Raw genomic sequence first — 27,910 nt, forward strand, 5'->3', positions numbered from 1 at the left:
ATATAAGAAAGAACCTCACAGGTTAGGAACAACTTGAGGGTGAGTAAATGATGACAGAATTTTTAATGACATCAGATTCAGAATGAGCTTTATTGCCAGGTGTGTTTACACATAGGGCCCTATTTTAACGATCTAAAACGCAAGTGTCAAAGCTCGAAGTGCAAGTAACTTTGTGGGCGGGTCTCGGCGCTGTTGCTATTTTCCCGGCGGGATAAATGGCTCTTGCGCCCGGCGCAAATCTAAAATGGGTTGGTCTGAAGTAGCTTCATTATTCATAGGTGTGGTTTGGGCGTAACATGAAATAAACCAATCAAAGCGTCATCCAACATTCCCTTTAAAAGCAGGTGCGCAAGTTCCATTATGGAGTCGATTTTTTTTTCCTGGTTCTTGACGGACAAACCAATTTGTCAGATGTCCTTATATACATATATGTCTTGCCACTATTGGGCAAACAGGTCTGATCCTTAATTACTACAATTAGCCTGAATAATTTGTAAGCTAGATTTATGCCTATTTTCTTACATCTTCGTGGCACACCACAATGATTTCCATCATCCCATGTGTTAATCTTTTTTTATTGTAACAATTTATGATTTGCAAAAATAACTGTTGCATCTGTGTAGATTACATGAGCAAAGTGTATGCGCCTTGTGCACGCTATACATTATGGTCAAGCATGCGCCCTTAAAATAGCATAATGAACAACGCGCAACGCGCCACTGACTTTAGACTAGGTTTTTTCTGGTCAGTGGCGCAATTGTTTAATGGAAAAGCAAAATAGCACCAGGGATTGTTTGCGCAGGAACACGCCTCCTTTTTTGCGCTGAACCGCCCAGGGAGCGCAAGTTCATTCACTAGTTTAGCGACGTGCTTCTGTGGAGGGAAAAGCGCGCTTTGCGCGGGTGCAAAATAGGAATAACACATGCGTCGGTGTACAAAGTCAATTGCGCTGGGTGCAAGATAGGGCCCATACTGTACAAGTATTTTTTTTTTCGTCACAGAAGCTTTCAACAGAATGACAGTGATAGAACAAAAACACAGATAATAAAAGAATAAAAAATAATAAGTAAGTAAGGAATAACAATATACAAACAGACAATTGTATGTGCAGGTATATTACAATAGACAGTTTTGTATGTACAAGTATATTACTTGCAAATTTGAAGTGTAGACTAAGTATGTGTGCTAGATGAGTGTATGAGTGTATAAATAGTGTAGTGTGTTCCACAGTTATTATCAAGTGTTCATGAGATAGATTGCCTGAGGGAAGAAACTGTTCCTGTGTCTGGTCGTTCTGGTGCTCAGAGCTCTGTAGCGTCGACCAGATGGCAACAGTTCAAAGAGGGAGTGTGCTGGATGTGAGGGGTCCAGAGTGATTTTGCCAGCCCTTTTGCTCACTCTGGATAAGTACAGTTCATGAACAGAAGGGAGGGTTGTAACGATGATTCGCTCAGCAGTCCGGACAACCATCTGTAGTCTTCTGAGGTCAGATTTAGAAGCTGAGCTGAACCAGACAGTTACTGAAGTGCAGAGGACGGATTCAGTGATGGTGGAGTAGAACTGTTTCAGCAGCTCCTGGCTGAGAGCTCAGTTAGTTTGTTTTAAATAAGAAGGTACAGATCTGGAAAACTGTCAGGTTAATAAGGAAGTAAAACTCTATTTTGAAGGTTTTGCAAACCACCCAATAAAATAAAATCCCTGGGCCTGATAAAGTGAGTGGGAGAGTTCTGAGGAATTGTGCTTATCAGCTCTGTGATATTAATCTTTTTTTTCAGACCTCATTGAAATGACAGAAAGTACCCTCAGTGTTGAAAAAATCTATTATTGTACCCATTCCTAAAAAGACCAATGCCAGACAAATGAATGTCTTTAGAACAATTTCTTTAACATCGTTATTAATTAAGTGTTTTGAGAGAATTATTAAAACTTTGATTGTAGAGCATACTAATCAGTTGATTGATCTGCTACAATTTGCTTACAGGAGAAATAGGAGTGGAGGGTGGCACCCTGACACTCTTCAATTTTATATATAAATATGTGGATACTGGCAAGTGTAATGCTCGTTTATTATTCACAGATTTTTCATCAGCGTTCAACACTATTCAACCACTTCTTTTAGCTAAACGTTTGCTGTCCGAATTTGATGTTCCTAAGGGTTTGGTAGCTTGGATTTTAGATTTTCTGACCAGAAGATCTCAAATAGTACGGGTAAATGGAGAACATTCCTGGGAACTTTATTCCTCAGTGGGCTGACCCGAAGGCTCTATTCTTTCACCTTTATTATTTATTTTATATACAGATAGGTGCAGAAGCCAATTTTCAGACAGACATATTAATAAATATGCAGTATGCAATATGTGGACTGTGGACTGTTAAAGCTTCTAGGTCTTTTGTTTCAAATGCAGTCTTGAGTGTAAATACTTTTCTGAAACATAAAAATAAAGGGTACCGTGATTTTTAAATAGTATATGAAGAACTGTGTACTGTGCTGTAAATGCTTGGTTATTGTGTTGTTGTTTTTTATAAATGTGTATGTTTGTGAGGTCTGATGCTGCATAAATTGCCATGTAAAGGGACGAATAAAGATATTACTACTATTACTACTGAGGTAATTTGGGCAGGAGAAGGTTTGGAATGATATTGTTAAAGGCCTCACATAAGTCCCTGGTCTGTCTAGATGTTGCAGAACATAATGCAGTCCAATGTTTACTGCATCGTCCACAGACCTGTTTGCTCAGTAGGCAAACTGAAGAGGACCCAGTAAGGGTCTAGTAATGTCCTACAGGTGGGACAGCACCAGTTTTTCAAATGACTTCAGTACCACAGACATTAGAGCTACAGGCCGTAGTCATATAGTCCTGTAATTTTGGATTTATTTGGGATGGGGATGATGATTTTTCTATTATAAATAGAAAAACAGAATACAATAGAATCTTACTGAACCTGAAATTTTGAGTCATGATTCTACATATTAACATAAGGGAACTCACTTGACCAGCAGAGGGAGTATTAAGCTCACTATATTCTCCAGTGAAAATGAAAGTCATGACCTTTGCCAAGTATGGTACTCGGAATTCGTGCTCTGCATTTAACCCATCCAAGTGCACAAACACAGCAGTGAGAAGTGAACACACCCGGAGAAGCTCAAGGGCACTTCAGTCATGGGTATTGAGGGTGGAAGAGAGCACTGTTCATTCACTCCCCCCACCTACAACTCCTGCCAGCACCAAGACTCGAACCTACGACCTTCGGCTTACAAGTCCAACTCTTTAACCACTTCATGGATCCTCACATGATCTTAAGGTCAATACTCACATCTGTATACAGCAGGGCTGTCAAAACCTGTTCCCAGAAAGACACTGTCCTGCAGAGATCAGCTTCAACCCTAATTAAGCACCCCTGAACCAGCAAATCAAGGTCTTCAGACTCTAGAAACTTCCAGGCAAGTGTGCTGGAGCTGGTTAGAGCAACACTTTGCGGGACTTTGGCATGAGCAGGATTGGACAACCATGATATACAACAACCAGCTTATTAGTGTGTAGATCATTTAGACATCTTGAGGGGTACACAGTAACACAGGATTTAATTTTTTTTTGTAAATAAAACAAAGATTATTGAAGTAGGGTGAATACTGGTAAAGTGGGCTTTTTTTCTTTCTTTTCATTATTAACTTTTATTTTAAGGTCCAGCTCATTTAATTTTAATTCAGTTCATAATGTGTTATTTTGGAAGGTATATACCAATAAATTTAAAAACATAAGATCATGCATTTCGGACAAATGTCTGTTCAGGTTAAGTGGGCCAGCTGGTCTAGTAAATATCCTGTATCTTAATTGGAAATTATAAAAACACTTTTATATATTTTATTATTAACACATTTGATCAAATAAGCGTTCAACAACTTATTTAACAAACCCAATAATAGCCCATAGGCTATGAATAAAGTTCATAAGTTCATTCAATTCATGCGTATAAATTATAAAGTAATCAGGATGTCAGTTTATTTCATGAATGTATAGGATTACTGAAGGTTCAAGGTGAAACACAAACCGTTGTTTCCATTGTACTGGGCACGAATTTGTGCAACTGCATTTAAGTTGCATTTCTTAAGAAATACATTGTTGCTCAACTGGATATTATATTAGTAGCATTGTTTTCATATGTTTGGCTAACTTTCAGTTTCCACACCATTAAGCACAACAATATAAAACTGAGTGGTATATTTTATCAGACTTCCTTGAACTTTTCATTATTGAACTTGTTGTTGTCATGATCCCAGTTCTTTCTCTTTTCTATCTCTGTCTCCATCTGCTGGTTCTTTCCTTTTTCTTTTCGCTCACTTATCTCTACTCTTATCATCTTCAGCTGTTCCTCGTTCTCATCCTCTCACCTGCTCTCTATCTCCTATCATTAGGCTCTCTATTTCTAGCTCTGTCTCTTTCCATTCCCTGTTGAACTTTCTGCTGCTCGTCAAGCCGTCGATACCCTAGCCGCCCAGATGGTCGACCTTACCAGACAGTTCCACCTTTTCCGCATGGACTCTGCCTGTAAGGCTGCGAATGCTGATGAGCCCCGTGTGAACAATCCCCCCTGCTATGTGGGTGAGCAGACAGAGTGTATGTCTTTTCTAACCCAATGTGAGGTTGTTTTCTTGCTTCAGCCTATCACCTATGCCAAGGAACGCACTCGTATCGCCTACATCATCTCTCTGCTCAAGGGAAGGGCTCGTGAGTGGGGAACGGCCGTTTGGAATGCCGATGGAGACTGTGTTAGCCAGTACACCCGTTTTAAGGAGCAGATGTTACGGGTTTTTGACCGATCCGTTCATGGTCCCGAGGCCTCACGCTTGCTGTCCACCCTCCGCCAGGGAAGGCGTTCGGTCGCGGATTTTTCTGTGGAGTTCCGTACTATCTCGGCCTCCTGTGGATGGAATGAGCCCGCGCTCGTGGCGCGTTTCATCGAGGGTCTGAATGCTGAGATCAAGGATGTGGTTCTGGCCCGCGAGACTCCTTCACGCCTCGATCCCCTCATCGACTTGGCACTGCGCGTTGAGAAGCGTTTCAAGCTGCGACGACACGCTCGCAACACGGAGCCCACACTCCTCCTACCTCCTGAGACCAGTTCTTCCTCCGCTTCGGGTGGCAGTCCCGGAGCCCATGCAGCTTGGCGGGATCCGCATCTCGGCTGCCGAGTGCAAGCGCCGCATCGTCAATCGGCTCTGCCTTTACTGTGGCTCTGACAATCACTTTGTTTCCGGCAGTCAGTTAAAAGCCAAAGCTCACCAGTAGAGAGAGGGTTACTGGTGAGCGCTTCCTCTCTGGACCCTCCGTCATGCCCACGCACTACCATTCCGGTACACCTTCGCTGGTCCAACTCCTCCACCTCCTGTCAAGCCCTCTTAGACTCCGGTTCTGAGGGGAATTTTGTGGACGAAGCATGGGCTCTTGAGCACCGTATTCCTCTTGTCGATCTTCAAGATCCCTCCACTGTCTTTGCCTTGGATGGTCGGGTCCTCGCCAGGGTTCGCCGTGCTACTGTCCCCTTGAGTCTCACTGTTTCCGGCAATCACAGTGAGACTATTTCTTTTTTAGTTTTTCACTCCCCTAATACCCCCGTTGTTTTGGGCCATCCTTGGCTCATTGAGCATAATCCCCAAATTAACTGGCCTAAGGGCTCCATCCTTTCATGGAATCTTTCTTGTCATGTTAAGTGTTTGATGTCTGCTGTCCCTCCCGTGTCTTCTGTTTCTGTTTTTCAGGAGGAGCCGGGTGATTTGTCAGGAGTCCCTGAGGAGTACTTCGATTTGCGAGCAGTTTTCAGTCGTTCCCGGGCCGCTTCTCTTCCTCCGCACCGACCCTATGATTGCAGCATAGAGCTTCTCCCTGGCACTACCCCTCCCCGGGGAAGACTTTACTCCCTCTCCGTTCCTGAGCACGTGGCTCTAGATAAGTATCTCTCTGAGTCATTTGACGCAGGTACCATTGTATCCTCTTCCTCTCCTGCCAGTGCGGGGTTCTTTTTTGTGAAGAAGAAGGACGGCTCTTTACGTCCCTGCATTGATTACAGAGGCTTAAATGACATAACTGTTAAGAACCGTTATCCCTTGCCACTTATGTCCTCCGCCTTTGAAATCCTGCAGGGGGCTCAGTTCTTCACAAAACTAGACCTCCGCAATGCCTATCATCTTGTTCGCATTAAAGAGGGAGACGAGTGGAAGACCGCCTTTAATACCCCGCTCGGTCACTTTGATTACCGGGTTTTACCCTTCGGCCTGGTCAACGCCCCATGCCGTTTTTCAAGCTCTAGTCAATGATGTTCTTCGTGACATGCTTAACGTTTTTGTTTTCGTTTATCTCGACGATATCCTAATTTTTTCGCCTTCTCGCCAAGTTCATGTGTTGCACGTTCGTCATGTCCTTCCACGACTTTTGGAGAACAAATTGTTCGTCAAGGCAGAGAAATGCACTTTTCACGCCCAGTCTGTCACTTTCCTCGGTTCCGTTATCTCCATCCAGGGGATTAGTATGGATCCCGCTAAGGTCCGCGCGGTCACGGACTGGCCTAATCCTGATTCTCACGCCGCGCTTCAGCGTTTCTTAGGTTTCGCCAATTTCTATTGCCGGTTTATTTTGAACTTTAGTCAGGTGGCAGCTCCCCTCACCGCGCTTACTTCTATCAAAATCCGTTTTGTTTGGAGTGAAGTTGCGCAGAAGGCTTTTGATCGTCTTAAGTTTTTGTTTTCTTCCGCGCCTATTCTCATCTCTCCTGACGTGTCTAAACAATTTATTGTGGAGGTCGACGCCTCTGAGGTGGGAGTGGGGGCTATCCTCTCCCAGCAGTCACCCGCTGACAAGAGGATCCACCCTTGTGCGTTCTTTTCACACCACCTGTCTCCATCCGAGCGTAATTACGATGTGGGTAACCACAAGCTTTTGGCCATTCGTCTTGCGTTAGGGGAGTGGCGTCACTGGCTGAAGGGATCTTCAGTTCCGTTCATTGTCTGGACTGACCATCGTAACCTTGAATTTATCCGTTCTGCTAAGAGACTTAACGCTCGCCAGGCGCGCTGGCCTCTTTTCTTTGCGTGTTTTGATTTCACTATTTCCTACCGCCCCCGCTCCAAGAATCAAAAGCCTGACGCGCTCTCTCGCCAGTTCGCCTCTCGCGAATCCGAACCCACTGATGAGAGGATTCTGCCTCAAGGATTGGTGGTGGGTGCGGCTGTCTGGGGTATTGAACAAATTGTTAAGCGCGCCCTTGCCCATTCTATCACGCCTCGTCTCTGCCCCAGGGGATTACTGTTCGTACCCTCTTCCGCGCGTCGCGCAGTTCTCCAGTGGGGTCACTCCTCTAAACTGTTTGCGCATCCAGGTGTTAGAAGTACTATCGCCTCTGTTTCGCAGAGATTCTGGTGGCCCACTCGAGAACGTGATATCTGTCGTTTTGTAGCATTTTACGCAGTCTCGCTTTCCGCAACCCCGCTTCGTGGTCTGAGCAACTCCCGTGGGCAGAATATGCTCATAATTCCGCCCCCTCTTCTGCCACCAGGCTGTCGCCTTTTCAATGCTGTCTGGGGTACCAACCTCCTCTCTTCCCCTCCTCCAACCCCGAGTCTAACGTCCCATCAGTCCAGACATTTGTCCAACGTTGCAGACGAACTTGGAGAGCGGTTAGATTCGCCCTGTGTAAGGCTCGCTCTATCACTCGCCGGGCTGCTGACAAGCACCATGTCAAGAGCCCTCGTTATGTTCGTGGTCAAAGGGTGTGGTTATCGACTCAGAATCTGCCACTCCAGTTCTTATCTCGAAAATTGTCCCCCAAGTTTATTGGACCGTACCGCGTTGTTAGGGTCCTCAGTCCTGTCTCGGTAAGACTTAGGTTGCCGTATAATCTTCGACGCGTCCATCCTGTGTTTCATGTTTCTTGTCTTAAACCTGTAGTCTGCCCTCTCCCCGTCCTGTCTCCTCTCCCATCCGCATCGAGGGTTCCCCTGTCTATCGAGTCTGTAGACTCCTTGATGTTCGTCCCCGAGGGCGTGGTTCGCAGTTTCTCGTTGACTGGGAGGGGTATGGTCCTGAGGAGAGGAGCTGGATCCCCGCCCGGGACGTCCTGGACCGCTCGCTCATTGACGACTTTTACCGCTCCCGCCAGTCCTCCTCCTTGGATGTGCCACGGGGTGCACGTTGAGGAGGGGGTACTGTCATGATCCCAGTTCTTTCTCTTTTCTATCTCTGTCTCCATCTGCTGGTTCTTTCCTTTTTCTTTGTGCTCACTTATCTCTACTCTCATCATCTTCAGCTGTTCCTCGTTCTTATCCTCTCACCTGCTCTCTATCTCCTATCATTAGGCTCTCTATTTCCATTCCCTGTTGGATTATTACTAACCACCTCGGATGTTTCTGACGTTTTTGTGCTTTATCTACAGACCATTAGTCCTATTCTGTCCTGTCCAGTTTTGTCTAGTCGTTTGGAGAATCTATTGTTGGCTGTTTGTTACCTGTTTTGTTCTCCGCCCAGTTTTCTGCCGTGGGGAGTAACGAAGGGTCCGACGCCTCACCAGTTCCTTTGGTCTCGCTGCACACAAGCTCCCCGGACCAGCCACTTAGGCTTCATTGTCTCGACCAGGAATTATCCTTGAAATCTGCCTTTGTTTATCGGCTGTTGCGGCTTCGCCTTATTTCTATTAAAAGAAGATTAACCTGCCATTCGCCTCCTGGGTTCTCTCTCTCTCTGCTCTGTGACAGGTGCACCTTTGTTCTATAAGCAGTAAAAAAATTAGTTAATAAAGTTATGGGGGAAAAAATCCGGAGACTTTACAAAAGGCTGTAAAAGTTTATTTTGGCCTTTCATGTGCCATAAATATTATTTGTATCATCACACATGAAACAGTAAATAGAGTAAAATAATCCATCACTTTGACCATGGCAACACTATATGAGAAGCTTGCATTTAACACTTTTTAAGGATGTTTTGCTCAACAGACTGTTACTGGCTAAACACAGTAAAAAAAACTATTTGTTAAGTCAACTAAAAATATTTTGTTACCCCGCTGCCTAATTTAATTTTTTGTTATCTTGACAATTTATTTCTTTTTGACAAATTGCCATTAGGGTGGAATCAGTCCGTTAAACAAATTTTTTTAAGTTGACTTGACTATTATTTTCTAGTCCAGTCAACTAAATCAAACTGAAATTATTATTTTTTGTTTTTACCCTGATCAATAAACATAAGCAAAAACTTCATTTATGAAATTATATACAAAAGTTTCATTCACATTTAAATTGAACAAGCATGTAGTAAAGTTTAATAAAGGTCTCCTGTAGCGAATCAATGTGTTTTTGTAAGAAAAATATTCATATATAACATAACATAGGAGTCATGCATGCACCGGTGATGAATCATAAGTATATTATTAGGCTTGCACATACGATAGTAAGCGGAAGTCAGAAAAAAGGTGTTTATAACGTTTTAAATATATTTTTTGTACAAAACGCATCGATATGCTACAGGAGGCCTTTATTTACTCCCTGTGAGGCACGTTTTATGGATGGATGGATGCACTTTATGGGGAAGTGGGAAGTGGGAAGTCGTGGCCTAATGGTTAGAGAGTCGGACTCCCAATTGAAAGGTTGTGAGTTCGAGTCCCGGGCCGGCAGGAATTGTGGGTGGGGGGAGTGCATGTACAGTTCTCTCTCCACCTTCAATACCACGACTTAGGTGCCCTTGAGCAAGGCATCGAACCCCCAACTGCTCCCCGGGTGCCGCAGCATAAATGGCTGCCCACTGCTCTGGGTGTGTGTCCACAGTGTGTGTGTGTGTGTTCACTGCTCTGTGTGTGCACTTCGGATGGGTTAAATGCAGAGCACAAATTCTGAGTATGGGTCACCATACTTGGCTGAATGTCACTTCACTTCACTTCACTTATTTGACTAATTTTGGACTGTTGAAAAAAAAACACCTGCCTACTGCCATTAAACAGCTTGGAAAAGCCAGGTCAAATTTTAATTGAACTCAGATTGGATTAGTCTGAAAGAAGAAAGTCATATACACCTAAGATGCCTTGAAGGTGAGTAAAGCATGACTAATTTTCATTTTTGGGTGAACTAACCCATTAAGAAAAGTTGCTAATGGCCAATATGCCAGCACTGAGCATGAACATTTTCAAGATTGACAACAGCATTCAGCAAAATAATAATAAAAAAATGTCTACAAACAGGGTTTCTGCTGGTTTTATAAAAATCAATTCAATACTTTATAACGACCTAATACCAATTTTAAAAAAAAAATGCAAGGAATAAACTGAAGGCAAAATAATACATCAAATTATGTTCTCTAAATTTTGAAGCTGTTTTTCAATACAAATATGTAAATTTTCTTAAAGGGTTCACCCAAAAAAGCAAAAAAAAGATAATAAAGAAAATTGTAATATACTAACAGAACGAAGACTGTTTATTTGGATAGTAGCCTACAATCCCATACGGAAATGTAATATATGACATATATGTCCCTATATCGCTAATGACGCCATCATATATGCTAAATATAAGACAATATATTGCTATCACATATATACAGATCTCTAGATATATGTTGATATAGGTTTATAACATATATAAATTTGGCATATTAAATTAGTATATTGACATATATTAATATGATGTATATGATTATTATTTATATAATACTGTATGTTTTGACCATATATGTAACTGATATGTTTAATTTATATATGCCAAACTAATCAAACAACATACATTTCACATGCCTATGGTTTCCTTATTCATGCATTTTCCTTATTTGAACAGTTTGAACTTTTATCAAGTCTACACATCCACATTTCATTTCTATCCAATTTTCGAATCTTTTATAAAATGTATTATTTTACCTCTTCTCAACCGGCTCATAAAAAAAAAACAAATACTACACAAATTCTATTTGAAAACATACATTTTATTTTTTTCATCAATAGCCATATATCAGTATCTATATGTAAGAAAGTACATACATGCACTACATATGCAGATGCATACAGAATAATATACAGTTGTGTTTGTCTTCAAAAATCTAGGGGTTCTTAATTTAAATGCATTTCTCTAACTTATGCAGCTATGTAAACCTGGGTTCTCCACTAGCATTCAAAGAAAATAAACTTTTGGTGCTTTCAACAAAGTTTGGCAGAGCTGCAAAAACTGATGTCACTGATGCCAGACATAAAAAAAAAATTAAACAGTTACTTCATAATAGTTAAGAAAAGTCATAATGTAATCACATCTGTGCTGTTCTAAAGACATGTGCCCATCTTGACTTCTGAGAAACACTGCCACTCTGAGAGGCTTTTTTTATACCCAATCAACTAGGGGTGGCTAAAAAAGTTGTGTGTTGAGTGTTCACTAGTTTTCTAATTTTGCACAGCTTAACAATTTTTCTTTTTTAAATTAAAAATGTTTTAATAAAATGTTAATGTTTTACCTCTTTTATTGTATTACTTATTTATTTTTATAACTGCACCGTTTAACATTTAAGGCTTAGGCATGTCATGTTCATTGCATTACATGTTTGTAAGTACATATCCATAACCTATATTTAAAAATATGTACAAAATTAATGAAATCGTTTTTTTTTTTTTTTTTACATTTGTTTAGTTTATATCATGCATTAATTCAAGATATTTTGCAAGTAATATACATAATATAAGAACATATCATTTAAAATATGTGCACACAATGTTTTTATATGTAATTTATATATTGCATATACATTAATCAAAATTATATTATATATATATATTTCATTTTAAATGTAAAATATATACTAAGCCTATATAAAAACATATAAGGGACATATATATGTCACATATATGTAAGAAATATGCTATGCATATATGTTTAGTTTGTATTTTGAACATATATACAAAGAAATATATTTCATGTATATTGAAAATTATATATGTGACATATATAAAAAAAACACTATTATACATACATAAAATATATGGGCTACTTTTATATGTCAATATATGAAATTGTTCCATTTTCTAATAGGTTTTATATATGGGCAGATATGTACATATATGTTTTCCCTTTCTATGTGGATATATTTAATATATGTATATTTCATATGTGTACATATATTACATTTCCATATGGGATGTGTCTGTGCTTCAAAGGCTGTTTCTATCTGACAATCTGGCGCTTCTGACTCATGTAGCATATCAGACCCCAACCAGACAAATTAAAAAGTCGATCAAGACTGTGGTTGAAACATGAGCCGAGTTCCTCAGAAAGGCGACAGGAGGTCGTAAATCATTCCTAGTGCCAGAGTCAGAAGCAAGATAACCAACCAACCAACCAACCAACTCTTTCACAGAACAGCTTTCAACATTAACACCATTAGAACAATTATTGACAATTTCAATTCGGAGAAGATTCGGATACAAGATTTGGGGCAAGTAATTGAGATGCAACGCCGGACAGCACATGTAAACCCATGAAAGTAATAAACAAGATCCTTTGGATTGACTCCCCCCCCACCTAGCAGAACCAGACTGAAATTCCTAAGGGGACCTCTTAACCTCTGGTCTTCACAGAAATCTTTATGTCAAAGAATGGCACAGAAACTGTCTTTTCTAGATATAAATGGACCAAAATGAACTCAAAATGATTTATAAATGAGTATCAGTCCATCGCTTAACTCCATATTCATTTATATGTAACCCACACATTTGACTATCATGTTTATAATCACTTATTGTGTATGTCTTTTAATAACTATGGGATAGCTTAAGGATTCATATTCATGTTTAGTATGTTTGTGCTTCAATCTGCTTGCTTGAACCGTCAGTTGGTTTCTGACCATCAGTTATTTGTCAAATGTATCAGATTCTTGTTATAGGAATCGTGTCCAAAATTAGAGCCTGCAAGATCGGGAAAATTCGGACCACGTGCTTGATAAGATAACATATGATTTATGATACCCCGAGCAAAGACAATATCTAATTGGTCAAGACAACATTTGAGGTGTGGCCAAAAGGCCAGTTTAAATACTTAAATACATAATGAAAACTTGGCTTTTAGCCATGCTTTTAGTCATCACTTTTAACGTTCTTTGAGTGCGGTTCCAGCGTGCTTCGGACTGCACGCCTGCTACTACTTAGCCACGATGAGAAGAAACACCACCTAGTCTCGTCAAACTTTACTTCTGTTCTTTTACTTTAGTTTCTTTTCTTTTACGTTTGAGAGTTTCGTGTTCTGAGTTAAGTTTTGTAACGCTGTGTCTGCGAGTCTGACCTCGAGTTCTTGTTCAACTTCAAGCAGCCCACACAACTCCGCATCGTCAGCCAACGCCCAACCACGGGCTTCCCAAGACGTCACTTCAATGACTACTGGACTTCCAGCCAATCAGCGACATCGGGAAACCCCCTTTCAACGACAACAAAGGGAACCCCCTTTACACAGGAGACGCAAGTAACACCTCCAGTCTCACACCTGTACTGGTGCATCTAATATAATTTTAACCTCTTTGAGGAACTCAATGGTTAGGGTTCAGGGTTAATTAAGTGAGGGTTAAGTGAATTAAGTCAGGGTTAATTAAGTGATTGATGGTTGTTCATGTCTATGCAATTTCACGCATTGCTGTAAACTTGGGATTCCACATTTTCATTCTCTTAAACTCATCCTTTCCTAACTTTCGATCTTCCTGCAACTTGTTTGAATGTGTGAGTGCGTGTGCTCATATGTTAGATTAGTTTATATGTCTTAGATTTATCTAATAAAGCCTTATTCATATTGAAAAGAGAAGTATCTTGTGTTTTGTGCTTACAAGTTAATGTCTTAAACTGCCGATCTTGTTACTGTGCTAATTAATACTGTTTTTTATATTTTAAGAATTTGCCAATGATGACTCAAATGCGAGTATTGAGCAGTGTAGAGTAGCGTTTTTTGTTTGTCATTTCTCCGATCACAGATGCAGTCATGGTTTTATGTTTACGCAGCGCGATATGCAACTAATACGCGTAAAAACACAGTATGATTTATTATAATCAGTAATTATGTCCCCACTGGATGCAGCAAATGCCTTGTTTGTAATGGGTTTTATTGTTTTTTTCATACAGCATTACAGTTTGTTAAGGGGCGTAACATTTCCACCCCATGCTTGAGGTATTCGGCCAATCACAATGCACTGCATAGCTGGCCAATCAGCAGACATCTCACTTTTAAAAACAATAAGCTTTGTAAAAATTTACACTTTTCAGAAGGCGGGGCATAGAAGAGCAACAATAATGTACATTATATGGAAAATAACATGTTTTTTTTACCTCAAACCACATCGACACATAGCATTTCACCAAATACACAAAATAATGTTCTTTTTAGTAATTTCTCATGACCCATTTAAAGCTGCTTTGAAACAATATGTTTTATCAAAAGCATTATACAAATAAACTTGAACTAATTGATTTGATTAAAACTTGAATTGAATAAACAAAGTTAAATGAATAAAATTTTAAATAAATAAAAATAATGGCAAAATAGGAATCTAATCTAATGGAGATCTAGTTAGCTTTGTTGAGTTAAACAGGCACGTGCAGAGGTGGGGGGGGGGGGGTGTTGGGTGCTTGAGCACCTGCCCCTTTGCCCCTTGGTGCCCAAAGTGCCCTTTTGTCAAAGCAAATTTTCCTCAATTTTTTTGTAATAACATGCCCTTTTGTGAATGCCTGCCCATGCCCAATCTAAATATTAGTAAAATTTATTAACAATAATTTAGCCGTAAATAAAATTACCCACATGATGACCTTTCACCTGACGACGACGACCTCCTCCGAGCGGGACGATTCCTCTCAAGCTGCACGCGCATTTTTTAATTGCTAGAGGATATTATTAACACCGCGGCAGCTGGTAAGTGGTGTTTCATTCTCAGCGAAGTGATTTTGATGTTTATTTACTTATTATTATTTTAAAAGAACGATGTGATGTGAGAACATGCAGATATGTTGTTTATATTGCTGTGTGTAGCCTGTAGTGTAGAAGTAACGTTAGCGTGCTGTTTGAGGGAGAAAAGTTTCACAGGCATCGAGGAGTATGGTCTTTTTTATGTTATTTGACTAAACTAGTATTATATTACAGTATTTATTTATTTTTTAAAACATAGAGTGCCGTAAAAATAATTATCACAACACTGGTAAGGTTTATTCAGATTTTCTCATTTTCTGAATTATCATAAAAAAAAATAAAAACAATTAAGAAATGAATTAAAATATTTAAATGTGACACAAATATATATATATATATATATATATATATATATATATATATATATATATATATATATTGACATCTGACACCTGACATCAAAGTGCAGTGTGAAGGAGATGAATAACACTTGTAGCCTGTCATTTGTTTACATGGCAAAGGTGTTCAATTTTAGACAACAACAACTGCAACAGTAATAATAATATTAATCACTAAATTCCAGTGTATCAGTTGTTTAATGTTTTGTATCAATATTTAAGGTGGACTTATTGATTAGGTGCAAGAGTAGACAGTAGTGATGCTTAAAATAATGGATTAATGCTGAAATAGTAAATTATGCCTGGTTTCTAAATGGACAGAGAGTTGAAAGTAATAGAGCTGGGGCCCGTTTCACTAAGGAGGTTCAACCAACTCTGAGTTGACTTACCCTGAGATGGGAAACTCTGAGTTTTCGGTTACAGAACAGCTGAAATGAGTTGGTTTAATCAACACTAAATTGACTAAGTTAAGCGCGTGCACCACTACTATAAAAAGCCAGTATCAAAGGAGCGACGATATTACGATTCACCATGGCAACAGCTCCCACAAAAAATCCATCTGCATACTTCAGACTCGATACAAATGTAATTCTTATCAGTGTTATAATATCACAGGTGAAAACTGGCAGAACATTTGATTAATGAATTAATAGCTAATCATTTTATGTATCTCATGGGCAAAAAATATATATAAGATAATCATATTAATAATAATATTTTAAGTGTATTTTTCTAATTTTACAATTGATCTGCCAATAGAGTAAGAAAAATACGGCAGTGGCTATTTACACTAAGTGGAATTAACCTACTTTCTTAGCGATAGATCCTATTTACAGTAGGCTAAGTGCATGTAGCTCTAGATGCTATTTACAGAAAAAAATGTACAGTGAAAATCGTGATATATTCTATTTACCATGTAAAAGTAGCAGTTCTTTGCAACAGAGTGTAAATAATAATTAGATGCTAGTTATACTTTATACTGGCAGATACATGTGCACCTCAGTATTGTTATACATTAACAGGATGCAATAATAACATTGTAAATGATTATATTTATTACAATTATAAATAGTTGTATCATTATTAAACACTCGTTAGGCACTTTACTTCCACTTTTAGAACATTTAGTTCATTTTTATTGAAAATAAATTCTAATGTGACATGTGATGGGAAAAGTGAGAAGAATGAGGTCGGCAAAAGCCGGACTCTAACCCAATCAATCACGTTACAAGCTAGTTTCCGTGCCAAAAACATTACTGCCTAGTGCCTACACCACTGAAGACGTTGTTCACATGTCATATTTAACCTTATGTGTCGATGGAGGGCGGAGCTACAGTAGATTTGCACTTAGTAATAGACATTCAGAATAAGGTTTACCATTTGCATTAAGATTATTTTTATTACCACACTGGCATATAATTTTGCTTAAGTAAAATGCACTTAATTTAGATCCATATCGATACGCTTAATCATCCAAATCGATACGCGAATCAGCAAGGAATGCATCACAATATATTGCTGTATTGATATTTTGAACAGTGCCATTTAAAGCCTTGTTCCATGTGCCCCTTTTATACTTTGAGCACCTGCCCCTCCAAAGGTCTCTGCACGGCCCTGGAGTTAAATAACATCACATCTGCACAATCTGACATATTACCGCCAGACTGTATATCCAAAAGATATCTATAAACCATATTTGAAAGATCTGGAGGAAAGTTTGTTGCTTCAGTTAAATGAAGATATTTATCCAAATTTAATAGTGACCCTTGATTTGATCACAAATCTAGATTTTATTTAAAAACCTAACTTTATCTATTACTAGCTTATATTAAACTAAGACAATGATTATGTTGGTAAGGCCTGTCAATATTAAACATTTCTACTTGAAGGATGTTGGGTAAAATGAAGTGTCCTTGTGCTTCCCCTGCACTGAGATTGTGCTAATTTCAGTTCTGAAACCCAGATTTCAAGGTAAAAATCCTGAATGGTTTGTCTTTAAGGTGTGCAAAGGTTTATTCCTTGACTTTTCATAGAAATCCAGCCCATACTTTGTTGTTGTAAAGTTTCTCAATCCTATTGTAATGGTATTTCCTGCAATAGGCCACTAACAGTTCATTTTAGTATTTTCATGTCATTTCCAACTATTAACTTTCCAATAATAATCTGTTAAGCATTAAAAAAAACCAGTAACTTTCCCATATAGAAATATCACAGACAGAGAAGTGTTTGAGAAAGCAAACCATATAACCACAACACATCACTTTGCCTGACTGATGCAATGCAACGGTCAGCACTGGAATACAAGTGACAAAACATCAAAAATTTACCCAGTACAACTGTAAAGTTCAAATGATGGGTCACGGTCCGAAAATGGGCTGCAGATTTGCTCCGACAGGATCCAAGACATTAGCAAAAACACTGCTTAAAATGACAAAATGCATATAATCATATAAAGTAATACTGTATTTACATATATTGGAAACTAGTCATTATATTTCCAGTATACTGCAATACATTCATAGACCATGTATGGCTATACATTGATACATAAAAAATATACAGCAATGAAGATCAAAACTGCACTACATTTTTTTACATGTAATAGCTTTGTTGAAACCGTCAGTTAATTAATTTCTCTTACACGAGGTGACACATTGGTTTACACAAAGCTGAACACATTCATTAACTTTTTTTTTTTTTCCACTATTGTTTGCATTGTTACACACAAAAATATGTTAAATTTGATCTGTGTTTACTGAAAACATTAACATTTGGGGATTTTTGGACAATTGGATATCTTGTTAAAGGCAGCATAGGTGGAAAATAAAATTTTACGTATAATTTAACTGATTGATGTATATTTACTATATATATAATTACAAATGTGTGGATGTATATCATATATATTTTCCTCATGATTATATACATATTTTGCACATACATGTTCAAATATATTTAAACAAACACATTACCATATTTTATTACATTTATTTTTTATATAAAGTTGCATCCAGTATGATATAAAAGTATTGTCATGTATTTTCCAATATATGAAAAGCAACAATATATTGAAATATATTAACAATATTTTATTAAGTATGTTTCAATATACATTAAATAGTTTAATATATTGATTATTTTTTTGTGGATGGAAAGCGTGGTACAGTGGCATATTCATATGTGTACAAATAAACCAAGTCGAACATAGATTGCTAACTTAAAGGAATAATAAAAGGCCATTATTTACTCACGTCATAATGGGGAAGAGCAGCTTGCACATTCTGAGAAAGTGACAAGTTTAATCACTTTCATCTGTATTAGTGCTACAATTATGTGACACAGTAGTATGCCATCATCTGTGAACAAATTTCCATTAGTAAAATATGATCCTCGTGCTTGTTCATTTACTTCCATTTACCTTGTGCAATTAATAAAAAAAAAACACTTGAGAGCCTCAGATTATAGTGATTTCATGACAGTTTGTTGCTGTAATGTTGAAATATTTATTTTGAGGTTTGCTTTCACAAAATGAAGAAACTTCCTCTAAATATTTTCAACGTCTTTATGGGAAAATTAATTTGACCAAAAAATAAATAAATAAATAAATAAATAAAATAAGTGAGTTATGAACCTTTTTTTCTAATCTTTTGGCTTTTCGGTGCTAAAAATGCAATTAAAACAACTTGAAACTGAACCTGATATAAGTCCAATCAAGAAAGAGTATTATGGAAGTAGGATTTTTGAAAAACATAAATGAAAAGATGAGTGAAAAACAAACAGATTCTGTGCCAGAGAAAAATTAAGGCATTGATACCACAACTTATAATAATCATAATATGGTAAATGAAGACTATATTAAATGTGTTGTTACTGGTAGAGCCCTTGTGTGTGCAACATGTATTCTGTGGAATGTTCTGCAGTCAGTGAAGCATTTAGGATACTTTGAAAAAACTACATAATCAGACTGAATTTGTTGAGCTTTGATGACATAAACTCTATGATGGGCGCAGTCATAAAATAATATTAATAATAATAACAAAAACCTACAGTCCCGATACTGATAAATAGGGTTAGAGAAGAAAATGTTTCAGTGAGAGTTTACTAGCATCTTAGTCGGAGATTATCGGTTACTAGGCTGTTAAACTATTTTTTAGCTGTCTCAACCAAATAACATGGGATTGTCCTCAACTGTAATCAATGTGACACTTATTAAAATATCTTCTATAATGTTCCACAGAGGATAGTAAACGTTCCGTTTTAGAATGACATTATTGTGAATAAATTATGACAAATCTATTGTCCTTGCATTCCTGAAATCTATAGTAACGAGAAGAAGATAAGTGTCCAACTGTCACCTAAAACAAATTAATAAAACAAACACCATATATGGTAAGTGCACTTGAAAAAGAAGAAGGAAGTAAATCTGTCGCACCGCCTGAGACTCCACCAGTGATGCTTAACAGAGGGAGGATGAGGGATGGTTTAAAAGCCTTAAGTTCAGAACCAGAGAAACAGAGAACTGTTACTCAGGTAAGAAATGCCATGTCTGAAAAATCTCTTTAAATGGCTTTTTTTTACTCTCCAAGTTTAATTGCATTAATCTTTAACTGTGATTATCTTTGAAAATGTAAACAATTTTTTTTTTAAAAAGTAATAATTCATTGCTTATTTAATAGACGCCTCTCACTCAAACCGTTTTTTTTTTATTGTAATTTCTTTCCAGATTTTTTTTTGAATGAATTCTATTTGGATAGTTTTTTTCCTAGGCCCTTAAAATGTAAAATAGCTTTGTTTAAAACTGCTAAGTTATATAATAATGTTATTTTATACTGCAGCCTTTGTAAGTTCATTATTTTTATTTATTTTAGAATTGTTTGATTATTTCATATATATATATATATATATATATATATATATATATATATATATATATATATATATATATATATATATATATATATATATATATATATATAATTTACCCTAAAAATTTTTGAAATGCATAAAATTTGTCATGAACGTCTTTTATGGGCTCACTCTAAATTTCTCAATGTGTTTTTTAGAGATGAATCTTCACACGTTTCTTTTTGTTGTGGGATGCTGTTGTGCCCTTTCATTGGGTGGTAAGTTTACCAGTTGATCATGCGATTGAAAATTAAACTGCTAATGATTGAGAATAAAGGATTGATAACATCAAAACATATGTAAAAGGTTTTTTTCTGGTGCAAGAAATTCAGACTTGTGCTTTCAGTCATTTAAGCTGTTCATCTGGTGTGACATCCAGTTTGGCTGATTCAGTTTCACTTAGTGCATTGCTGCATTTTGTTAATCACAAAAATAAAACGCTAAATAAAACAAATTAATACAAGGCATAAGGGTCAAAGACGAAAAAGTGTTTAAGCATAAAAAAAAGTGTAATACTGCTTTAAACTCTTGTAGTTTTCCCCCCCAAAAATGCAAAAAGTTTTCTGTTTTATTTAATTGCAATTTTGTTTTTGTTTTTCTGAGCAAAAAATAAATATCATACATTTTCCCCTGATTTACAGAAGACACCCAGTAAAATGTCATTCAGTGTAACAATCTTATCAGGCATATTTACAACAAAAATCTATTTATGACATATTAAAAGACTAATTACTTTCAGCCCAAATACTAACGAGTTGTAATTTTACATGTTTAACATTTGCCACTATCCTAGGTTTTGCCTATTGGTCAGTAAGAATTTTTTACTAATTTAAAACACAATAAAATTTAGTATGCTCCATTATTCTTTTAGATATTTTAATATGTACATGTCAGAATAAGCATGTTGTTTGAATCTTTGCATAAATATAGTGTTACACTGAATGACAATGTAACATTATTTCAACCAAATTTTGACATTTTTTTCTCCAAAAACTTATTTGAAACCTTAAAAGTAGACATTTTACTTACATTTAATGTGCTTTATATGGACACAAAATCACTTTTGTACATTTCTTTTGGTGCGGACATCTTAACGTCTTTGACCCATAAATGTCTTAGACTGAGGGAAATTTCAGTCTTCACTAGAATTACTCAATGTTAGCCTTTCTAGGGCTAACTCGTGATGTAATATGGTTTTCTTTTTTTAACAGAAGAGAGTCCTGGAAGATGTTTCATTCTAGATTCATTTGAGGAGGCAAAGAAAATTGTGGACGCTGCTTACAAGTATTCTCGTGATGAGTGAGTAATGTTTTTAAGAATGTTGCAGTAATCTTGTTCTGTTATCCCAGTCATTGATCTATTTATTTTCATAAATCTCCCCACTTCCAGGAGTCTAGCAAGGGTGCGCAGAGATGTCATCAAGCCTTCAGACAAGCTACGTCTACTGAAACAGCCAGCTCGAAAGACACGAGAGGCAGTGAGAGCCGCAGACTACATGGTGCAGACACTCAGGCTGATCAGTGAGAAAGCCCATCATGTACACAAGAGGTCCATCAATGCTACAAGTATGAAGATAACATGCTACAAAACTTGCAAAATCCAGATCAGATCTATCATTGTCTGATGTTTTATGCTCAAGACTATCAATATGTGTTTTCTCCTAGACCTGCTTACTCAAGATGAGCTTAACACCATTAGACGTCTGACAGGCTGTACAGCTCAAACCCGGCCCCCATCTTGTAGGACCACACCCCTCATAAACAAATATCGAACTATCACCAATGTCTGCAACAACCGGTCAGTCTTTCCCACCTTATTCAGAGTAGTCTTTTCCATAGACTCACTATTTGTCAAGAAAAACAAAAAAATGTATCATTCCCAGGAGGAACGCACTCCTTGGTGCATCCAACACCGCTTTTACTCGCTGGTTGCCTGCTCAATATGAAGATGGCATCTCCCAGCCCAAAGGGTGGGATCCCAAAAAAATGCACAATGGTGCGATGCTGCCCCTGGTATGATGGAGATTATGAATAGTTTAATGAAGTTCATTTGACAATCAATGAGGCCACCAATCGATCAACCATGTCTGTACTCTGTCTTTCTCATTGATTGCAGGTCAGATTGGTTTCAAATCGTATTCTAAGCACTGCAGATGCTGACATAGAGAGTGACCGTGAATTTACCTTCATGCTCACCATCTTTGGACAATGGGTTGACCATGATCTTACATTTACGCCCTTCTCACCGAGCATTAAATCCTTCAGCAGTGGCCTCGACTGTGATCAGAGCTGTGAGCGCTCTGAACCCTGCTTCCCAATTCCGGTCAGTCAAGGATTGTGTCTCTGTCAAGTATTGTCCTACTTTCATTCTCATATAACAGTTTTTAACAATATAATTTATGTGTAAACACAGGCCCCTGCAGGAGATCCACGCCTAAAGCCTGGCACCTGTCTCCCTGTCTTCCGCTCGTCTCCGGCCTGTGGTTCTGGGAACACTGCCTATATGTTTGGTGGGAACCCCAATCTCCGGGAACAGATCAATGCTCTAACAGCTTTCCTAGATGGAGGACAGGTTTATGGGGCGGAGGATGGACTAGCAAAGGTACTTCGAGACCTGACCAATGATGGAGGTCTTCTACGTGTCAATAATAAGTACCTTGACAATGGACGAGAGCTTCTGCCCTTCACCAATGTAGAAAGCAAAATGTGCACCACACGTCAGAAAATCCTTAATGACACAACCTTAACAGAGGTGCCTTGCTTTATAGCAGGTCAGTAACTTGTGCCTTCTTAATGTAATTATCTGGCATATTTCTAGTTGTAATATATTACATCAAACATCTAAAACAGGGCTCTCCAACTCTGCTCCTGGAGAGCCACCATCCTGCAGATCTCAGCTCCAACCCCAATCCAGCACAATTGAACCAGCTGATCAAGGTGTTCAGGGCTACTTGATAATTACAGTCAGGTGTGTAGGAGTAGGGCTGGAACTGAAATCTACAGTACAGGACAGTAGCTCTCCAGGAGCAGGTTTGGAGATCCTTGATCTAAAATGTATGGTGAATGCCTATTATTTGCACAACTCCATGTTTGCAAATGCTGATGAACTCTCAATGTGTGTAGGGGATATTCGTGTTGATGAGAACACTGCCCTTACCTCAATACACACACTTTTTGTGAGGGAGCACAATAGATTGGCTCGTGCCCTCCATGTGCTGAATCCTACCTGGAGTAGCGAAACCCTCTATCAAGAGGCAAGAAAAATTTTGGGGGCCTACAACCAGGTAAAGACACCTAATTGAAAGCGCATCAAGCACAAGCAATTACATGTGGAGTACAACATATATGCATGATCAACCTCTCCTTTCTCTTTTAGATCTTGGTGTTTAAGGAATACTTGCCGCATATTGTGGGTCCTGATGTTTACAATAGACATCTCGGACAATATCCAGGTTACAATGAGAGTGTGGACCCTACCATTGCGAATGTCTTTGCCACTGCAGCTTTCCGTTTTGCCCACCTGGCCATCCAACCCATCATATTTCGTCTTGATGAAAATTACCAGAACCATCCTAAATTCCCAAGTGTGCCCCTTTTTGAGGCCTTCTTTTCTCCTTGGAGAGTTATCTTTGAAGGTGAGTTTGTGAGGCTAGTTGCAGCATATCATTCGAATCCAAAATCTTCCAGAACTTTTTCTCCATCTTATTTTACTTCTGGTTTACTTTTTGCTTAGGGGGCATCGATCCTCTGCTCCGTGGACTGATTGGTCGGCCAGCAAAATTGAATACACAGGACCATATGATGGTGAATGCTCTTAGAGAAAGGCTGTTTGCCTTTACATCCCACATTGCTTTGGACTTGGCTTCCCTCAACATGCAAAGAAGCCGTGACCACGGTATACCAGGTAAATATTCTGAACTCATAGCCAACACATGCACAGCAAGCCTCAGAACACTTTAATTCTAAAAATGTGAAGCCAACCCGACTTAATGCTGCAATATCACCTCATGTGTTTTTAAGAGATGACTGAGTATCCATCTGTTGTTCCTTTTAAGGCTATAATGCATGGCGTCGGTTCTGTGGACTCTCCGCCCCTAAGAATGAGCAAGAATTGGGTGTGGTAATGAACAACACTAAATTGACTCGCAGGTTGATTGAGCTTTATGGCACCCCTGAGAATATAGACATTTGGTTGGGAGGTGTCGCAGAGCCTTTTGTTCCTGGTGGTCGTGTCGGTTCACTTTTTGCCTGCCTCATCTCTACACAGTTCAAACGCATCCGCCAGGGGGACAGGTAAAGATCTCTGTGTATTTAGTCCAGGGGTATCCAAGCCTTCTCCTGGAGGTTCACTAACCTGCAGTGTTCAACTCCAACCCTAATTAAACAAACTTGAACCAGCTAATCAAGGTCTTCAGGAAACTTCCAGGCAGTTGTGTTGTGGCAGGTTGGAACTAATCTCTATAGGACACTGCAGGAGCAGGTTTGGACACTCCTGATTTAGTATATGAGAATAGTATGTGCTGGAAAGGTGTTAATGTCAAGTGTCACATTGTGTTAAGGTTATGGTTTGAGAACCATGGAGTATTCACCACCAAACAAAAGGCATCATTGGCCTCTGTGTCACTAGCCCGTATCATCTGTGACAACACTGGAATCAGCAGAGTTCCCAACAATCCTTTCCGCTTCACAAGTCCTGCAAGTTTTGTTAACTGTGGGGATATCCCAGCCTTTGATCTTACTCCTTGGATTGAAACCAGTAAGACACCAGACTAAATAAGTTATTAAATGCATAATTGTAACATAGTCATAAGTCTTCTTCCTCTGACTGCACATTTCTGCTTACATTTCTTACTATCTTTATATGTGCTTGTAGACTACCTACTTTTGGTGGTATAGGCACATATCAGGTATTGAAAAAAATATGCAATCTGTTTACATGGTTAAGCATAATTTGATTAAACTGTAATTTGGTGTTTGACCTTTCAGATAACAGTAGCATCCACCATTCAGACATTGGAAATGAGGTTAGACAAGTATTTGTTTTCTCCCAAATTCAAGCAAAAAGAGCACGTGATTTTGCTTTGCATATGACCTATAACAGGGTTTAAAATGACTATCAATTTAATGCAAAATCTGAACACAAAAACTGGACAGAGCTTAAATATATTATTTGGTCTTCTTTGCTGTACACCGGATTGGCGCAGTGCCATATATTAATACATTTAAATGTCACAAATATATATCAATATTTATTGACTGCACTTGAACTGCACTAAACCTTCGTAAGCTGTCTAGCCGTTCTTTCTGCCTTTTGCTTGCTTCTAGGGGATTTGCTTGGGTCTGGGGAATCTTTTACATTTAAATCTGTGATGGCAAACAGTTTGGTTTTTTAGTACAAACATATAACATCTATTCATTACCTCTCAGATACAGAGTCCTTCCAAGGACCTCCCGGACCCAGAGGACCCCCAGGACAACCTGGTAAGACAGTCATAAATTAAATATGCCCTCCAAATATTACTTAAAGATTGTTTATCTTTTATTCTAATATTTTATTTTTCCAGGTCCACAAGGTGTAGCAGGTCCACCTGGACCTCCAGGACCTCCTATTAATACCACAGGACAACAGTCTGCCTTCTTTGCTTCTGTTGGCACCATCCTTCCTGTCACTGCTAAGGTTGTTGTGTTCAGTCAGGTCCTTTACAATGGACAGAAACATTATAATCAAACATCAGGACAGTTCGTCTGCAAGATACCTGGTGTATATGAATTCCAGTTCTCATGCATAGGAACTAAGACTTTGGGTATTGTCACCTTAAAGAAAAATTATGCTGTACAGCTAACTGCTGAAACAATCAACCTTAATAAACGATGTTTGGCTGAAGGAAGTGTGGTTCTGAGCCTGCAGACAAGAGACCATCTATGGATAGAGGTTTCTAAGGGTGCTAATGGTATAAGAAAATCCAGCTATTTCTCTGGCCATATTCTTTTCCCTGTTTAAGACTATTGCTTATAATGAATTATTATTTTCCTTTCATTTAGCTGTTATTTTTTAATATTTTTAATATACAAATGCAGTTGCATATAAATGCACATATCTTGGTGATAGGAATAGTTTTAAAAAAGCTTATGAAATGCAAATAGTAAATCTGCTATTTTTCCTTTGTCTTTTAAAAAGTCAATTGTTACGGTATCTTTTAAGTACCGTTTCTGTGTTGTTGTTTTTTTATTTTTTTTTATTAATGTGATGACTTTGACTGTTAGCAATGCAAAGTTAAGGATTCAGTTATACTTAATCTTTGAATTGTTTTAAAGCTAAATTCTTCATTTAGGAACATGGATGTAACTAATCATTGTTATTTCTTTATTATGAACTGTATGTTGATATTTGTATGTTGTTTTTGCTTTTGTTGTTAGATTGCAACAAAATATTCTGTAGTTCATGGTGTGACAGTTATTTTTGTGTATGCTTTTAGCAAAGTGAAATGAATTAATTTTCTGTATCATCAATTCATTATTTGCCTTGTTCTACTTTCTATATCGTGAGTATGAATACACAACCAAAAGTTAAAATATTTAATACATTAAAAGTCGAAATTAAAGTTGCGACTTGTCAACACAAAACATAATAATAAAGACAAATAACTCTCAGTGGTTATGCTGCAAATCAATATGCTTGTTCTTGCAGTGGAACGTGTCATCAGCTGCAGCATCAGCTCCTCCAGCATGCAGGTCTCTGCTAAACTGGCTTGATTTTGTGTGACAAGAATAGCATGGGGAAGCATTTCTTCACAAATGTTAACCATGTAGCACCACAAAAAACGTTCTCACTTGCAACATCAACTGTGTTGTAGCAACATCATGAGGATAGCAGGTTGTGGACATAACCACACTACCCACAAGCTGTTGTGACTTCTAATGTTAAGACAAAACGTTTCTTCATTTGTGCTCTTGCTAAAACGACTTGGCCATATTACACTCAGCGGGAGTGAAACATGACCAAAAAAGGTAACGGGTAACACTTTTGTAATAACTTTCATTAATAAATCATTAACAAACATTATATAATGCTTAACAGATAATTTGTTAATATATAGGTGCTGGTCATATAATTAGACTATCATCAAAAGGTTGATTTATTTCACTAATTCCATTCAAAAAGTGTAACTTGTATATTATATTCATTCATTACACAAAGACTGATATATTTCAAATGTTTATTTCTTTTAATTTTGATGATTATAACTGACAACTAAGGAAAATCCCAAATTCAGTATCAGAGAAAATTAGAATATTACTTAAGACCAATACAAATAAAGGATTTTTAGAAATCTTGGCTAACTGAAAAGTATGAACATGAAAAGTATGAGCATGAGCACTCGATACTTAGTTGGGGCTCCTTTTGTCTGAATTACTGCAGCAATGCGGCGTGGCATGGAGTCGATCAGTCTGTGGCACTGCTCAGGTGCTATGAGAGCCCAGGTTGCTCTGATAGTGCTGACCACAAGCATTGTGATTGGCCGAACACTGCAAGCACTGGGCAGAAATAAAACGCCCCTTTCCGTAATCGTGAGCTTCATTTTTCAAAATAAATGTAAACACAGTTAATAATGTCCTTAGTTTTACCATTAGCTCAAGGGTAGCATTTCAAGCTAAATGGCTCACGACACATGTGGCAGGGACTAAGAACCATCTGTGACTTTGTTAACAAATCCTCTGCA

At 38.1% G+C, this 27,910-nt stretch overlaps 1 protein-coding gene across 1 annotated transcript; it reads left to right on the forward strand.

Moving 5' to 3' along the window:
- Positions 1-21,391: 21,391 nt before the first annotated feature.
- Positions 21,392-25,907, forward strand: LOC132132341 (myeloperoxidase-like; the record flags this gene model as incomplete). The annotated part of the gene is made up of 14 exons (XM_059544718.1): positions 21,392-21,489; positions 21,580-21,755; positions 21,855-21,987; positions 22,073-22,202; positions 22,306-22,512; positions 22,603-22,960; positions 23,313-23,473; positions 23,566-23,824; positions 23,923-24,093; positions 24,245-24,482; positions 24,749-24,945; positions 25,176-25,213; positions 25,617-25,670; positions 25,754-25,907. Coding segments are annotated over 14 exons (2,235 nt in total), but the record flags the coding sequence as incomplete, so codon positions are not given.
- Between the last annotated feature and the right edge of the window lie 2,003 nt (positions 25,908-27,910).

This window comes from Carassius carassius, chromosome 49 (genome assembly GCF_963082965.1).
Source record: "Carassius carassius chromosome 49, fCarCar2.1, whole genome shotgun sequence".
Lineage (NCBI taxonomy): Eukaryota > Metazoa > Chordata > Actinopteri > Cypriniformes > Cyprinidae > Carassius > Carassius carassius.